Source organism: Euprymna scolopes, chromosome 14 (genome assembly GCF_053919585.1).
Source record: "Euprymna scolopes isolate OS-2025 chromosome 14, ASM5391958v1, whole genome shotgun sequence".
In the NCBI taxonomy this organism is placed as follows: Eukaryota; Metazoa; Mollusca; class Cephalopoda; order Sepiida; family Sepiolidae; genus Euprymna; species Euprymna scolopes.
Window position 1 is genome coordinate 69746216 of NC_136495.1, and position 18624 is coordinate 69764839.

The window sequence follows — 18624 nt, forward strand, 5'->3', positions numbered from 1 at the left end:
AACAACTTCATACTATTAATTAATGTGAGTGTTCCTATAGTTTTCCTTATCTTTCAGCTGACAATCGTGTCAGTCTCATTAACCCTTATCTTTGAGTGTCTCGCCAAGGATGGAACCTCAACTAATAAACAGCTTTATTAAACGTGTACAGTAAATGGACACAGCTTAATGATATTTCTTTTTTACTTTTCACCATTTATCAAGGCCAAGCGCTATTTGAGGATAAATTTTATTGAGGTGGATTTTGTCCATTGAATGATGAAGAGGATGAATGGAATTATTACTTATAGGAATGGTTAGTGAAAAGTATTTGTTCAGATTTGAGTTGAAGACAATCATGTTGTAGTCTGCAAGGAAGTAGTCCCGTTGTAATGTATTTCAAAGATGGGGAATTCTTGGAAATAAACTCTGCTCATATAAATTCGATCTAGTGCTCTTTGTTTTATCTCTTTTACTTCATTTTTAAGAAATAAAAAGAGTGGACGTCTCTTTTTATGAAATAACATTTCATTTTGAATTAATTAATCAAAATAATCCCTTTTGTTTTCCAGCTGGATGTGATTGTGGATAACATTGGTCGTGGCATGCTGTGGTGCCAGATATTCTCAGTAAGTTTACAAAATAATTATCTTTGAAAATAAAAATGAAATTATGTTTCGGAAATGTTGAGATGAGAATTGGTAATTTGAATTATTTGAACTACTGTTCACACCTGTTGGAATTTATAAGACTCTCATAGCTTGATCTGTGTGATTGTACTCTGATGTCTATTTGGCCAAACAGTAAACCCAATCACTGCTCCCTTAAGGGTTACATGATCCCGCCTATACAAACTCAAATGCTTAAAACTCCCACCACTATTTCTATTTTAACTAATACAGTTGATGTCAGTTAACAGTTGGATTCCTATTTCCTGTAAAAATCCTCCTTCAGAGGAAGCCAGCATAGCCCAACTAGGGTTAATACCACACAAGGTTTTGTTCGTTCCTCCTACAGTTAGCTGTCTGAAATGTGCACACATGTTAACAGGTCTTCACATATATTCATAAACCTTCATTCTGTGTATTTACATTTTTACTATTTCCCATCTCATTATTTTGTTTAAGTAAAAATGTTCAATGGATATACATGGCTGTTCTTTTTCTTAAAATGCTGTTGGTCCAATTCTACTGCAACAACAAAAATTAAGAGGTACCAGCATGCATGATATGTTTTACATATAATGTGTGTCATAAATCAAAGTGAAAAAAGGAAGGTTTCTATTCACAGTGGTAGATTTGTATGGTTTGTACTAATTTGTATATCTGACCTTCTAATTTGCATGTCTTAAGATGCAGTGGGACTGACAAGTGATTTCAATGAAGGCTGAAAAGCAAATTGCTATCATTGCTACACTCTTTCTCTATAATTCACTTTTCTCCTTGTTCCCCAAAGCAAGGAAGTTTTGACATGAACGTGTGAACTCACATATTTTCCAACTAATGAAGATCGTTACAAGCTCCAGAAAGTAACACACACATGTAAAAGTGGTAAGCCAATGCAAACTTTAAAATTTCTATAAGAACAGATCAATAAAATCAGTTTTCTCCAAACTTCACCAACCGCACCTAAAAGACACCAGAATGTATGCTCTTCATCCCCACCCTGGTGGGTGGGGGTAAGTCGCAAAAGAAAAGAACTCTATGAATCCCCAACATCTTTCATCTCATGCACACCCGCTTATGTTCTAAGGAGCCAGGCAAACAGAATCGAATTACTACTTACAGCTATATATGCCCTAACAAGAACAACAAGGTCAACCCAATGCACATACACACACAATGTCATGCTGCGAAAAACTTACATATGTATATTACTTATGCACACATATTCACACTCTGAACATATTGGCCTACTAATTTCTAAGTTTTGTGATGATTTCAACTTTCTTCAGCAAACACGTGTTTGTACAATAAATATTTACTAACATGAAAATAATTTTATATTCTTATCTCTTCTATAAAGATATTTTTGTTGTAGAATTTTGTTTTCTCTGATTTTTGCATTTATCAAATTCTATGTTTTAGGTCGTGGTAACTCTTCTCTTGATGTTTAATTTTATTTTCATTTTTATATGTACACACTCGTATATATCCTTCATTTTCTTCCTTCGTTAAAACATAGCATTTATTTACAATTTATACTACAATGTCGGTGTAGTTCTTGGTCATACACAAAGATGCTATCATCGTTTCAAGATGGCCTCTTCCAAGACGAGGGACCATGCCACAGAGACCAACTGACTTAAATAAAAGAACAGATTGAAAGCAGGTAGTTTGTTTTTGGAGAAAGCAGAGAAAATGTGTTGGTGCCAGAAATTTATCATGATTCATTTTTGCAGTTTAGGAACATTAATTCTATTTGAAGTTTGGATTGCCATTTTGAGCATTTTTTTTCTTGGAGTGTTTTTGTTTTACATCTACTTAAAGTGGTTTTTATTTTTAACTTTGGCTCACCCCAAACATGTCATATTGCCATTGAAGCATGAAAGGGTGCTTGATAGGAGCCAGATATATATACAAGAAATACTGAATAGGGAGTTAGGTAAATAGATGTTTGTTCACATTATATTTAAATTTCTGTATAATAGTACAGTCAGGGAAACAGGGAAAGAGATAGAGAATTCCAAAGACATGCACTTTAAGAAAAGAAGTTGTTAGAGTAGAAAATATTCGACATTTTGGGACTGCTACAATAAAGGGGTGGGATTTTGCTGTTTATGAAGTCGGTTGAGGGTATTTATGTTATGGTTGTACAAGTGAAGATAGTTCATTGATGCATTTTCTGTGGGTGTACTTATAAAGCAAGCAGAGGCATACAACAGTGATGAGACGGGGGCTGGGGCATGGTAGATAGTGCAGAACATTTTAGGTTAGAAACTTTTTTTTTTTTGCATCCTGTTTAATAGAGAGTGATTAATGTACCAGCCTTGATGTAGCAACAATAGGCCATGCATCAACTTTATAGAGATATAAGATATTGGAAGGTGTGAGAAGTTTTCTAACTCAGTGCTTTCTTTGCAGCAGATTTGGCAACATCTATGTACTTATTCCACTTGATGTTGCTGGAGAATATTGGTAAGGTTAAACACTCTGCTATTTGGAAGAATGCTATTAGTCATGACAATCGTTGAAAAAGTTTATTGTAGGTGTTAAATGAAACAAGTTTGGTCTCCATAGTTTTAAATGTGACCATCCATCTACTGTAGGCTGGAGGTCATTTTCCAATGATTCAATTATTGCCTTCATTATGTGGCCATTCAGTTTGCACCCCCTGTCTAGAATAAACTGTGTTATCAGCAATTGCAATGGGAGGTCATTTATGAAAATCAGAAATGATATAGGTCGAAGTATCAACTCCTAGAGCGCACCTACATTAATATGTTTGTTTGTTTGGATGTATGGTCAGTGAAAATGACATGGATCTTTTTATTAGCTAAAGAAAGTCTGATTATATAAAAAATATTTGTTCAGCAATATCGTACAAGTTGATCGTCTTGAGAAGACCTTCATGCCAGACTTTGCCCAAAGCCTTGGAGATATCTAATGCTAACATGTTGACTTAATCTAACTTATCCTGTGTGCAGTATATAAGCTCAGAGATCACTAGTCAGTAGAATGGGATTGCCTGAATCCATCATGTTTGTTAGAAATGAAGTAAGCATTTTCTGTGAGTATGTCTAAATTGATTAATGAGAGAGAGTAGACATGACACCCCCAGGTCGGGAAATTAGTAAGGAAGCAGGTTTGGAAATTCATTGCGATTTCAGCTATTTTGCCATTGTCCATTCTGTAAATTGTTTTATCTATTAAATATTAAAAGACAAGTAAAAAAAGGCTATGCTGTTGTTGAATATCTGAAAACAATAATTGGAACGTTTTAATTTTTGGGCTTTCAATCTTTTTTATTTGTTTAATTTTCAGTTTATTTCTTTGTTTTTCTTTTTAGTTTTTTTCTTTTTCATTTTAGTTTTTTTTCTTTTTCATTTTAGGTTTTTTTCTTTTTCATTTTAGTTTGTTTTTCATTTAAATTTTTTCTTTTTCATTTTTGTTTCTACTTTTTTCACTTTTTATTGTTTTCATTTTTTCACATTTTTCTGTAATGAATAAACCAAGCGCAAGGTGATATAGAAAACTATGTACACATGCGGTTTACTACTATATATGGCGTCCTTTATTGTGTGTGTGGAAAGACCCGGATGTTATTCCGGTTTTTCACAGTTCAAGGGACGTCACTCTGTCACAACATGTTTCACATACTTTACATTTTCTTTTTTTATTTTAAAAATTGTTTCTTCCTTTGACTAAATTTTTTTTCATATTTTTCATATTTATCTTTTTCAGTGGGGTTATTTTGTGAGTGTGATCGAATGGCTAACGTTAGTGTCAACTCATTGTAAAGGTCCAAATTGGAAATCTTTGGAAGGAACGAATCCCTGGATCGTTCAGAAAGTCATGGCAAATGGTAAGAACTTTTTTTTCCACACAATAGATAATCCTCTCCAGAAATCCAGAAAGTCATTCACAATTTAAGGATTACAGTTTTTTTTTTTTTTTTTTTTGTTTGCTATTCATCATTACCATATTTAATATCTATTTTACATGTGCTGGACTTAAGTTTGTTTGAAAATCAATTTCTATCTCTGGACAGGTCTTTATTTATCCCTCTTCTTGTCAAATACATACTCATCACACTCTCTTTACCGGCCTTCTCCTTCCAATTAACTAATAAATTCACTAAACACCTCAAACAGCCCTTTTCTGACTGACAACTGTCTGCCAAAAATAAGCATCTCAAGTTTGGAATAATTGTTAATGATGCCGGAACAAGTTGTATGCTACTGTCATGAGAAGAAGTTAATTGCTGCAACAAAAAATGTGCTTCCTGTGTCGAGAAGTGCATCATAATCAAAAGAAGATTGGTCAAGGATGGATGTAGGTGGAGATGCACATTCATTCAATGCCTGCAGTGGACTTCCATAAGAGCAGGCACTTTTTTTAGTAAGCAAAGCTTCAAATCGCCACCGTAATAAGGTCAATTTACCTGTGGGCCTATGATATGACAACTCAAAAAACAAATGTGGAGTGGGGTCTGGACATACCATAGCAGACTGGAAGAATTTTATACACGACATATACCAAGATTATTTCCTCAGACATTCCCAGCAGATTTGTGGCCCAGGGCATACTGTAGAAATAAGTAAGTCTGTATTTAATCAACGGAAACACAACATCAGCTGACTACTCAAGCCACTGGGTGTTCAGTGATTATGATCCACAGAGAAGGAGGGTTTACTTGTTACGGTCCCAAATAAGTTGGGAATGACTCAAGGGAAGTCTTGCTGAGTTGCTCAAGAATTACAGATGATAGATTTGTCAAATTTGGAGGAAATTCCAATGTCTAGCAGTTCAAGGAAGGAAACTATTTCAGTAGAAGGCTTTCCGGCATCTAAGAATCTCTACATTGTAAGAATAAGATTTAGCGTCTTGTCAGGTCAGTCAGGGGTATTTACGTCTAGGAGACACAAGTGCTTTGAGTTCACTGGAGTACATTCCATTAAAATACTTATAAAACTGGCAACATTTCGGCGATGAGACAGAGGTTTTAATTTGGTTGACAGTGAAGGACCTATTCTTTTTTGAATCCTGTCTAGGAGTGAGAGACTAGTAGCAGATGCATCAGCCCAGATGCGGCAGCAATACTCCATGCATAGGCGAATGGTGGCCTTGTATAGGATATTCTCAGTTGTGAATAACTGTCTAGCACAGTAGAGAGAGATCACCTTCTTTGCAGCAGCCTTCACAATAACCTCAACATATCTGTTCCATTACAAGTTGTCTGTGCATGTTAAGCCGAGGAGTTTGAATGTAAAGCTTTTCAGGTAATGTATCATTAGCCATGGCTATCAGTGGTTGAGAAGGTTTCTTGTAATTATTAAAGGAAAGAAGCTTCGTCTTGACAACATCGAATATTACCAGCCATTTATATCCCCATTTCACTACAAACTGTTATAGAGTGTGATGTCATCAGCAAATATACCCATCTTGGACGCAGTTTTATCAGGGAGGTCATTTATGAATATAAGGAATAATAAAGATCCAAGGATCGATCCTGTATCACATCCACGTTTATATCATCTTGTTTTGACATACAACCATCAAGGACAACCTGGATTTTTCTTTTATTTAAGAAGGATTTGATAATGTTAAGTATTTGTCCAGTAATACCATATGATTTAATTTTCATAAAGCTTTAGATATATTTAGGGCTACTGCTGTAGCCTCCTCTGACTTATCCAGTGCATGGTATATATATTCAGAGATTACAGTTAGGATATCTGCAGTAGAATGAGGATGTCTAAATCTATATTCATGGTCAGAAAGAAGCTTATTTTCTTTGAGGTGATGAACAAGGACTTAATTAATTGAGAACTCAAAGATTCTGGTGAAGAGAGGGAGGCTGATAATTGAGCAATAATTAAGTGGGATAGTTCTTTCACCAGAATTCTTCAAACCTGGTACAACAGAAGCAATTTTCCAACAGTCAGGAAAACAAGATTCGGTAAGGCATTTGTTTAAGAGTTTGGCAAGAACTGAGGAAACCTCAGCGAAGCCGTTTTTTAATAGTATAGCTGGGATGAGATCAGGCTCACATGCCTTTGAAGTGTCTAGGTTTTTTATGATATGGCTAACTTGGGAAGGTGTGATTTACAGATCATCAAGTGTGGGTTCTGTTTGCAAAGGAAAATCTGGGCGGGAATGGTTTGCTGGATCAAAAGCGGAGTTGGAGGCACATCATTAGACAAGCAGGTTATCCTTCCAGGTTACCATGCAAACAACCTTGAGGTTGTTGGATAAATGAGGAATTGTTGATTGTCCATTATTTACTATACTGTTATAAGTTTTCCAGAAATCGCAAGTTCCTAATTTCTACAACTCAATTGCTGTGGCTATTTCACTTTTACAATTATTTCTAGCTTTTATATATTTTTGACTGTTTGTACTGGACTTAGGTCAGACAAGTCTATGGAATGCATGCTGTGTTTGAGCAATGGCAGCTGCACAAGTAGAAGTAAACTATTGGGGAGAAACGAGTTTGCTACAGAACTTCTGTGTGGGAACATGCACATCACTTGCTGCTTTGAACCATTCAATAGCCTAATTCGTGCACTGTTCTGCAGGAAGAGAAAAGATATTACTCCATGGACCATCTCTGATGTGATCTCTGATGTGATCCCTGATGACTTCCCGGTCAGCCTTCTTGAAATACCTTGTCGTTTTAAACAATGGCTCTTCTACTTGGGGCCAAGAACTTAGGGGGATTTCTCTCAGTATTATAACATGATCAGCATTTCGAGTGGACTATGGGCATTTGTAATACAACCCTCAGGAACTTCCTGTCCATGACATCATATCCTTAATCTTTAATTTCTTATGGAATTTTCCACTTTCTTACTTTAACCTTATGTGGATAATGCTGTTTTAAACTGATTTTTACACACCTGTAATCTAATAATGTTCCAGGCAGAAGAAATAAACTAAACAATTAAAAAGGTTTCGGAAAGATGGTGTGGGGGTAGCAGTGAACACTGCTTAGGGGTGCCTGAGATAGTTTATTTTTGAAAGCATTTTAATCTTACATTATTTATTTTCCAGGTTTCAAGACTCCTTGGGGAATTTATGCCATTACTGGTCTTCATGTTTTGCCAATCTGGATTTACGCTTGTCAAACCGAAATTTTGTCACAGATCTTCCCCATTCCAATTGTGATTCAAATGTTTGTGATATTAATTCTTATATTGGGTCGTCTTCTCTGTCTCCGAGTCGAAGTAAGTTTATTTCATTTAAAACGTTTCTATGTTTCATATCATCATTATCATAACAGTCATTTCACATGCTGGCATGCGTTGGACATCTGAAAGCATTTTAAACAAAATTCATATTGTGAATCACCATTTGACATCAAGGTCATGAGGTCATAAATTGCATTCCTTGCACTCTAAAACCTTTGAGATCCCCAAACCACATTTTTTAGTTGAAGACTATCATGTATGTTACTAGACTTCATCAATGAATTAAGTTTGTAGCAGTCATAAATAAGCACTTATTTTCGCAGTCATAAATAAGCACTTATTTTCGCAGATAAATGTCTTTGCTGGACGATTTGGCAATACACTGACTGAGGGCATATTAATTTTATTTGTTCTCTGAAGAACTTCTGCAGATCGTGGGAAACCACGATCAGCAAGGAGAGAAAACACTAAAAGCAACAATGGAAAGACCTCCCTTCTCTGTCTATTTTTCTCTCTCTCCTCTGTCCACTGAATTTTCCAGCATTGACAATCTTCACTTGAAAATAATTGCTGACTGACCTGTGATCATCTAAAGAAATTTCCTGTTTCTTCACTTAGACACTATCCAACTTTCTTCCCTTGAAATAAATTCTTTTATCGTTGTGTTAAAAAAGGTTTGGTGTTGTTCTTCAGTGCAGCGTTTTTATTTTTAATACTAATATATAGAGGTGCAGGTTCAAATATAAAATCAAAAATAAAAAAAAGTAGGAATCCCAACTTGTTTGTTTACTTAAAGACTAAATCCTTTTTTAATTGTGCAAACTCTTCACTTATGCAACAAAACATAAAACCTCTTTTTCTTTTCTTTCTGTTTTTCTTTTATTTATTTTTTTCGGCACCTCTGTGTTAAAATTTTGCCTTTTCGAAACACATTCCAAGTAGGATGTCTGGATACTCCAACCTTAACTGCCACCATGGAGTAATTGAGACATAACCATTTACAGCTCTTGGGTGCCATTTTATTCTTCATAAACAAAAGTGATGCTTTTGTCACTCAAAAGCAAAAAATATGACCTTTTGAATTAAAATGTTCATTTCATAAGATTTGCGTGATTCCCATCACCCCAATATATTGTGGATAACATGTATTGAGCTTTAATTTATCTTAATTACTTATGGAACAATTCATTAATGCAACAAATTAATACTGAACCAGTAAAATTACCTCAGCAGTTACATGATACTAAAACTGATAATTTTGTTTGCTTGAACATTGAATGTTATTCAGGATTAAAGTCATTAAAAAAATTTTGTTATCTATTCGTTTGGTGTTATATGGGTTTGTGTTTGTGTCTGTTTTTCATTGTCCATTTTATGTACAATTATGTACAATTGCTCTTGGTAATCAATATATTTTATTTGAAAATTTAAATAATATTTTATAAATTGGATTGGGCCTGAAGTTGGTGTCCAATTCTGGGTGAGAGTCAATGAATGCTATAATATGAATATATATGAATTCTAAGACTCCAGTTTTGTTCTGATTATTCCAGTCTTTGCACGTAAGGATGTTTTGATATTAATAAATGTTAGCTGAATAGGCTTAGGTTTTGTTCGTTCACCATCTTCCTACACCTCGGTGTTCACTTTTTCTGGTCTCTAAAGTAATAATCGTCCAGAGCGAGTTATCTCCCTTTAAGGTCTAGCTGTGCATCAACTAATTTCGTTTCTTCCAGTTTCAAGTATGGTATCTATGTGTGTAGTGTAATTATCTTTGTGTAACATTTTAAAAATATACGTTAATAATAATATAACACTTCTTTTAGTAATATTAATGATGCGTTTAAAATAATAGTTATAATAATGACACTTTTTAAATAATAGTAATAATAATAGGACACTTTTTAATAATAGGAATGATAAAAAAAATTACACTTTTTAAAATAATAGTAATAATAATATAACCCTTCTTAAAAATAGTAATAATGATGACACTTTTTAAAATAATATTTATAATACAATATTTTTTAATTATAATAATAATAATAATAATAATATGACACTTTTTACGATAATAGTAGTAATAATATACTTTTTAAAATAAAAGTAGAAATAATAACACTTTAAAAAGTATTAGTAATACAACACTTTCTTAATATAATAATCATAACTAGCAGGGCCTGTGGAAATTCCACAGAGGACTCATTCATATGTAATATATTAATGTTGGCATTCTGTAGATGTTCAGTGTAAATGGAGATGCTCTGATATTATTGTAGGTCTTTTCTTAAAACTGCAAACGTATTTATCTAAGGTAGCAGGGATGCCCGGCATAGCCTAGTTGTAAAGTACGCTTTAATATGATATTTAAATTCTTGCAGAGTTAATGTTCTATCGGTTTTTATATATTATAAAGTTGCAGCTTCAAAAATTGAAAAAATATATCCATATGGCTTGGATGCATCAGCTTGAACCGAAACCAAAACTTATAAAAAAAATATATGTATATATATAACTTGAGTTCCGTAAGCTTTTTTTTTTTTTTTTTTTTACATAAGCATTACCACATTATCAAGGTCAAGAGGCCACTCAAGGATAAGGGTTAAAGAGTGTACATTAGAAATTGGACAATATAGTAATCATTAGTAATGAAAATTTGGTAAATTTGATAACTTATATGGAACGGCTCATCAAGAACTTATTTACGTTAGACTTGAACACAACCATATTGTAGTCAGCCGGAAAGCAGGAAAACGGAAGACAATTCCACAGGCGTGCAGTTCTAAGAAACAAGCTTTGTTCATGGAATCTACGTTTAGGTTTAGGCACAGATAAAGAGTGGGGGGAATTATTGATAGTGTTTACAGCTAGACGAGTGTTTCTTGTGAAAGTTTGGCAAGGGGGGACTATAGATTGAAGCTCAGTCGAACACTTTCCATGAAAATAACGATACATCAGAGACAAACTCGCAACATCTATTCTATGAGATAGAGGTTGCAAGGAAGAGAAAAGGACATCTCCAACGAGGCTACGAAGTCTATTTTGAACTCTATCAAGGCAGGACAAGTCCTTTCTAGCAGCTCCTGCCCAGATGTGGCAACAGTATTCCATCCTTAGACGTACCTGGCTCTTATATAGATAGAGAATAGCATCAGCAGTGAGATATCTACCGGATCGATAGAAAGATCCCACCATTTTTCCAGCGGCCTTGGCAACAGATTTGATGTACGTGTTCCATTTAAGATCAGGAGTAATGGTCAAGCCCAGAAGCTTGTCAAAACTTGAGGCCTCCTGAAGACGAGAGCCATTCATTTCAATTGATGCCAGATGTGGATCAGAATGTTGATGATGTAAAGAGAGAAGCTTGGTTTTAGATGCATTAAAAGTAACCAGCCACTCCTTACCCCATTGTACTACGTGCTCAAGATCAGAGGAGAGAGAATTGGAGAGAACTTGGTCGTTTACTGTCTTAGATGTGCTACTATAAATGGTAGTGTCGTCAGCATAAATGTCTACAAATGATGTAAGGATGTGATTTGGAAGATCATTAATGTAGATCAGGAAAAGAGTTGGGCTCAGGATGGACCCCTGAGGGATACCGGCATTAATACTGTGAGCTTCTGATTTTTGCTCCTCAACTACTACTCTTATGAACCTATCAGAAAGAAATGATTTAATAATTGAGAAGACATTTCCAGCAATACCATTGCTAGAGATCTTATGAAGTAAACCTTTATGCCATACCCTAGCAAAGGCCTTAGATATGTCAAGAGCAATTGCCCTAGAAAGATTGCCTCCGTCGAGAGATTTGCTAATCGTATGAGATATAACTGTAAGCACATCTGCTGTAGATCTAGCAGAACGGAAACCATATTGAGTGTCCCTAAGAAGGTTATTTTTGTTGAGATGATTGATTACTTCTGTATTTAACACAGATTCCAGCAACTTACTCATGACGCACAGGAGACTTATTGGCCTGTACTGAGAGGGGGATGAGCGATCACCTGAATTCTTAAATACAGGGCATACTGATGAAATTTTCCAGGGAGATGGGAAACTATTCTCCTTAAGACAATGTTTAAACAGCTTTGTAAGTATGGGTGCTAGTTCAGGTTGAAGTTTTTTGAGTACTATAATTGGAATACCGTCAGGGCCAGTTGCTTTACTGGAATCAAGGTTTTTGATTAGCTTGGCAACATCACGTACAGATATATGTATATCACATAGCGTGTTTTCTGATACAGGAGGAAATATTGGGGGTTGGCGGCCTTGGTCGCAAAGGGTAGAATTAGCTTCAAAGTTCTTGACAAAGAGTTTGGCTTTGTCTGATGCTGACGAGATTACCTCAGGTCCATTAATAATAGTTGGGATGGAGCACACGCTTCTGTTGAGGATTCTGTTTGCTATTTGCCAAAACTGGTGGGAACCAAGCCACTGCTCAGCTACTTTGGACTTAACAGATTGAGCATACAACTCTCTTGCATTCTTTATTACTTTCTTACAAGCTATAACCAAAACCAAAACTTATGAAAAATTCTTGATAAAGTTATTTATAAAAAAAATAGATCACTGGAGTGCCATTAGCTATAATCGAAACTGAAACCAAAACTTATGAAGAATTCTTGGTAAAAGTATTTATTACAAGAAATGAAAGTCCATAACAATTAAACAACAGTCACTCGGATATAAGCGTGACACACGAAATAAATAACACACACACACTATCCTATTCATATATAGATATTACATTTTTTTTAAAATGATAATGACACTTTTTAAAAATAAGTGTAATGATACATTTTTAAATAATAGTAATAATCTGGCATTTAGAAATAATCATAATAATATGACACTTTTTAAATAACAGTAATAATAATATAACACTTTCTAAATATGAGTAATAATAATATGACACTTTGTTAACAATAATAAAATAATAATATGTTTTTTTTCTTTTATTATTGTAATTCTTTATTAGTCCTTAAATCTTAATCCTTAAACCTTTCCCGGTTAGACCGTCTCTGTGAGGGAAGGGCATTTTGATCGGTGTTGTCTGTGTTTGACTTGTGTTTGCGATGTGTCTTCTGTTTTGGGGTGAAGTCTATTAATAATCGTCAAAGTAGATTTTTTGCCTGTATTGCATGGGGAACATGTGAAAAGCATAGACACACTGTTGTCTTTTATAACAAAAACATCTCAGAATTTATTTCACAAACGAAATTAAACTAATAAATTATTTTTCTAATATTATTATTTTTTTTTCAGCTCTATTTCATCATCGACCATTTTTGGAGATTATGTTGCGAATCTGACAAATAACAATTTTTTCTGGAGAAAAAATAAAAACTGATTTACAAAAACAAAAAAAAAATCAAATTATTTTGTGTGAAAGATTTACTTAAATCTTTTTACCTTAATCAGAATTCATCTATTCAAGAATTTTTTTAAATCCTGATTTTTGTCTAGTGATTTGCAAGGAATTTTTTTTTTTTTTAATTTGGAAAAATATATATTTTTCTTAATTTTTTTTTGGAGGGAGGGGGTTGGAAAATATTTTTTAATATTTTTTTAATATCTTTTTTGATTTGAAAATTTTTTTAAAAATTTTGGTATGTATACATACATATTTTTTCAATACCTTTTTAAATCTCCTTTTGGAAAATATCTCTCTTATTGTTTTTTTTTAAATATTCTTTAATATCTTTTTTAATATGTTTTATATTATTTTTATTTTGGAAATTAGTGCTATTATAGAAAATATCCTCTTTATTTTTTAAATATATTGTTTCATATTTTGTTAAATATTTTCCTTTTTGGGAAATATATACTAATGTCTGATCATGTAATGTGTGATACTAGTACCATGTAAACTAGCTGCACATGCTACAAATAGCAACTAAACGTTTTTGGTTGAGCAGTAAAAAGGAAAAGGTTTTGTTGAACCTTCATTTCAAGTTTCTGTAGATTTCACACAAAATCACAGTGACGTGAAAGAATGATCTAATTGATATAGAACACGTTGGATACTGCTGAGGTTGATTAAAATAAACATACTCATGTTCCTTCAACAGTGATACATATCAAAACTTATATTATTTTTATTCATACACACATATACAAACTTTGCTACACTGACATGACACTGCTTCGATCTGTAGTTATTGATAACTAAGATCTTATTAGTCAAAAAGTTTGTCTTTTAAGAACGGGAATATTGGAAATTGTTTTACTTAAATTTCCATGTAAATATAGAATAAAAAATTAATATTGCAATTAAATTTAATAATGACAATAGTTATTATAAAAGAAATCTAATAATACTAATGATAACTATAAAAGTTATAATGGTAATAATATATTGCAAAAATAATGACGGATTCATATATATATATATATATATATATATATATATATATATATATATATATATATATATATATATATATGCATATACGGGGTGGTCCATAAGTCACTTTACATTTTAAAAATTCAATAACTTTTTTCTATTAATATATTTTAATTTCTCTTTTCAGAATTATAAAAATAGAATCTTTGGAAATTTTTTGTATAGATAAGTTTATAACAGAACAACAAGTGAGGATAATTGAATTTCACTTTGAAAATGGACGGTCAATTGTTGCAATACAAAGATCTTATATGTGCCATTTCAATGTTCAATATCCTCTTAAAAGATATGCTATTGAATTTGTTCAACCTCAGTTAGTAAACATGCCAGGGTATTAATCGCAAACAAAATGGAGCAACTGCACATACAGCTAGAGCGACAATGCAATTATTAACTGTGATGTTTCAGGATCGAAAAATCTCTTGAAATTTCGATTTTGAATGATCTCCACGTTCATCTAATTTGACAGAACTAGATTTTTGGCTTTGGGGATATCTTAAAGACAAAGTGTATGCAAATAAGCCTCGAAGCATCCAAGAACTTAAGGCAAACATACACAGGAAATTCTTTCCCTACAACTTCCAATGTTAAGAACTGTCATAAAGAATAGCTTAGAAAGAGCTCGACTTTGCAAAGCCGAGAATGGAGGCTACTTAAGAGACATTATCTTTTGTAATTAAGTCAGAACAAACTTGCACACTATAAATTGTGTAATAAAAGAAAGAATTAATCAAATACAGTCATTTAAGAAAAAGTTATTTGATTTTCAAACTGTAAAGTGACTTATGGGCAACCCTGTATAAAATCTAAAATAATAATGGAGTTTGTAATAATAATCAAATAGGTGATAAAAGTAATAATATTAATGCTGATAATCATTTGTATATTAGTGATAATATATAACATAAAGTTATCTTGTTAAATTTTTAAAGTCGGACCCAAATAGCAATGCTTTGACGTAAAGATTTTTGATTTATACTAGCCCATTTTTATTCTTTCACGATGGTGTTGGCAGGTATATAATTTATTTTTCTTCAGTTTTTTTTTCTGAGAATACTTATTTTGTCTAAGAAAAATATTTTTTGGGGGAAACATTGTTTTATAACTCATTGAAACAGATTAAAAGAACGTTATCATGTACAAATTGACTTCTCTCCCTTGATTTCTTAAATAAAAATATGTCTTCAAGTGTGTTTGTGTATTTCTTTCAATTTCTTTCAAAATTAAGTTCGCCTAAATTTATTTCCATTTATTTGTAAACAAGTATAATTTTTTCTTTTTACTCCTGGGTAATGGCTGGGTAAATACAGATAGTATATATACATAAAGTAAAAAAAAAAATCTTTAAAATGGATGAGGGTTTTAAAGGACAAAGAATATATAAACATGTAAGCAGCGAAATGATCCGTGACAACACATTACACTTGTCTACAAAAAGTAGCTTCAAAGATTAAACCTGTTCTCATATACAGCATTATCAATGGGAATTGAAATCTATCTTTCATGGACGCTTTTCATCATAGCACCTAGTTGACATCTCTGCAGGTATCTACAGAAGATTACCATTGTTGATTTCATCTCACTAGAAGAAAAAGAATCATTCTCTACCACTCAATGTAATAGCATACCAGAGGAAGTCCTAAATATACTCACTATATCCAGGTACAAAATGACCTTGGACAAACATTCAGACTAAATATGGATGTTTTCTAATTCGTTTTTACATGATTTTTTACTGTTCATTTTTCCTGTTTAAAAAATCTAACCCATTTTAAAGACTGACCCGACGGTTACATTTTTACATATATATGTGTTTGTGTATATATTAGAATTTTCAGAATGTAAGATGATATAATTATTCCCACAATGTTGCAGCTTACATGAGCCAACAAACCGGAATTCTAAGACTCCAGTTTTGTCCTGATTTTGGGCTCATGAGTTGAACACATTTGAACTCAGGATTCAAAACCTGAATCTCTTGTATGTGAGATGGTATTTTGATGGTGACTACACCACTTGTTTGAGATAAATAAGAAACAGGTGGTATTTGGGCTACGGGTTGCAGAGATGATCCTATTAGTATATAAGACTGCACGAGGGCTAGTATCCCAGTTTATCAGGTGGAAACTTAAGGAGAACCTCCGATTGTCTTGGAAACAGCTGCAGTCATCACTGATGAATGAGTACTCTAGTGAACCACATCACGGAGCTACTTAAACTCTGGCAGTGGGCTGGGGAGAAGATAACCAAACTGGCAGAGAGAATTTGGGGTTTGGCGGTGAGAGCCTTTCCTGACCAGCTCTATTAGCAGATGTTATTGGAGAAACGTTGGCAGACTGAGACACCAGAAAAGATGTCCTTAAAAGAAGTCGGCTAAAATTAAAGGAGACCCAGGCCAGCAATTGGGTAATGTTCAATGTGCTGAACGGTCCCAACCGGAAATGGAAATGGTCAAATAAAATCCCACTTCACCCTATCGACCCGGTAGGTGTGGCCAGGCTAGACTCATGTTTAGTCTTGCTGCAGGCGATGGGGGGGGGCTTCATCCTGGGTGCCTCCAGACGTGATCAGTTTAGTACTTAAGGAGTCATCAGTTGGCTTGTATTAAATAGGAAATTAACTAAGTAGTTCTAGAAAAAGCAAAATATGTAGGAAAAAAAACATGGAAATGGAATAATATTTGGGGTATAAGAAGTAATTTTAGAGCCTTTAAACTGCCCATTCTTGCTTTTAGAGATAAGGAATGAAAGACGAATTTTAGGTCCTTCATGGCAGATGTAAATCTAGTATTAAAAAAAATTTATATAGCTTTGCAGATATGAACCTGATCAAGCTAGTGTACCTTGGAACCCTGTGAAAAATTGATCCACGAGTAGAGGAAAAAAAAAATCGATAAATTCAATCTTCCAGGGTGGATGTAAATCTAGCATCAAAAAATTAATTTTCCATAGCTTTGCAGGTATGGACATGATCAAGCTAGTGTAACTTGAAATCTTGTGAGAAATTAATTAACAGATACATGGAAGAAATCAATATCTTCGACCTTGGAACCCTGTTAGAAATTGATCCACAAATACAGGGAAGGATTTGATAAATTTGTTTTTCCAGAGTGGATGTAAATCTATAATTGAAAGAAAAAATAAATTTTCCATAGCTTTGCAGATATGGACATGATCAAGCTAGTGTACCTTGGAATCCTGTGAGAAATTAATCCATGGCCTTGGAACCTTGTGAGAAATTGAGCGACAGTTACGAGGGAAGAATCGATAAATTCGATGAGGTTAGGCAGCAGTTGACTAGCACATAGGAGGGGCTTTCAGTGTTAAATATTATGAGGGTGGAAGTGGTGAAAAAATCGAGAAAGTATTAATACAATAATTGTCCAATTACAAACCCTGCACGAAGAAATGTGGAACGTCTCCAGTAAGATAGGGACGGAACTCTCAAGAGGGGAAGTGTTCTTACAGAAATGCATCCAAGTGTTAAGCCGGGTAAGGTAGACTGAACAGTCATTAATTAGATGGACTGAACATATGATGGTGTGGCTAGATGCCCTGGAGTTGGGACATGTGGTTTTCAGTGTAATAAGCCTCAATTACGAGAAATGCCAGTGAAAACTGCCTTCTCGTTTCCTACTGCCTATGAGCCCGGAAGAAAAACAAAGAATACTATAAAGGTCTCGGATGTAGCATGCTGTTGGACAATAGGAAGATACTCTCTGTGCCCCTCTGGGATCGAAAGAGGAATATATAGCTTTCAACCTGGCTAGAGAAAGATTCATGTTAGTGAGCTGGCAAGAAGTTGAGCAATGTCAGACCAGTTGTCTGGAGACGTGTCGATCAAAGAGCTCAATGGTTGGCTGACATGAGGCCACAACGTATTTGTGCTGGGGTGGTACCAGCAAATAAAATGTTCAAAGGAAGAAAATGGATAATGTAAATTTGAGGGAAATTGCAGAACCGGTTGGAAACTCTGGATGTTAAGAAGTCAAAGGTTAGCTCCAAGCTTAGGTCTCTTTAGAATTGTGGGCCAGTGCCGAGTGCTGCTTCCACACCCTGGGTCTGCCAGCGGCAACCTTATTGCACCAGGGGATCAACACTCTTCAGCACATCCAGGTACACTTTGGTGTTGACTTTCAAGATGACTTCAAAGATACGAGGTGGCATGATATGGCTCTCACTTGAAACCATACCAAAGACCATAACCGTGGCCGGAAACTTTGTTGAGCTGTGACCACAAGCATTAAACCATCCAGATAGCATTTTGATGGTGTTGGCAATGGTCCTGTTATCATAACTTGGATCAGTAGAGAGCATGAATTGTACAGCAGCACATTTCCGATCTCGCTCGTTAAACATTGTGTCACTTTCAGACATGATAGAAGACT

The 18624-nt window shown here is 34.2% G+C and overlaps 1 protein-coding gene across 1 annotated transcript in view; it reads left to right on the plus strand.

Moving 5' to 3' along the window:
• LOC145293067 (uncharacterized) overlaps positions 1-15430 on the plus strand; it is a 29894-nt gene extending 14464 nt beyond the window's left edge. Inside the window, exons 4-7 of the mRNA XM_080139422.1 lie at positions 552-608; positions 4383-4503; positions 7695-7867; positions 13097-15430. Of these exons, the coding sequence (XP_079995548.1) occupies positions 552-608; positions 4383-4503; positions 7695-7867; positions 13097-13150 (405 nt within the window). The 3' untranslated portion in view covers positions 13151-15430. The remainder of the gene's footprint in view (positions 1-551; positions 609-4382; positions 4504-7694; positions 7868-13096) is intronic.
• The last annotated feature ends 3194 nt before the right edge of the window (positions 15431-18624 follow it).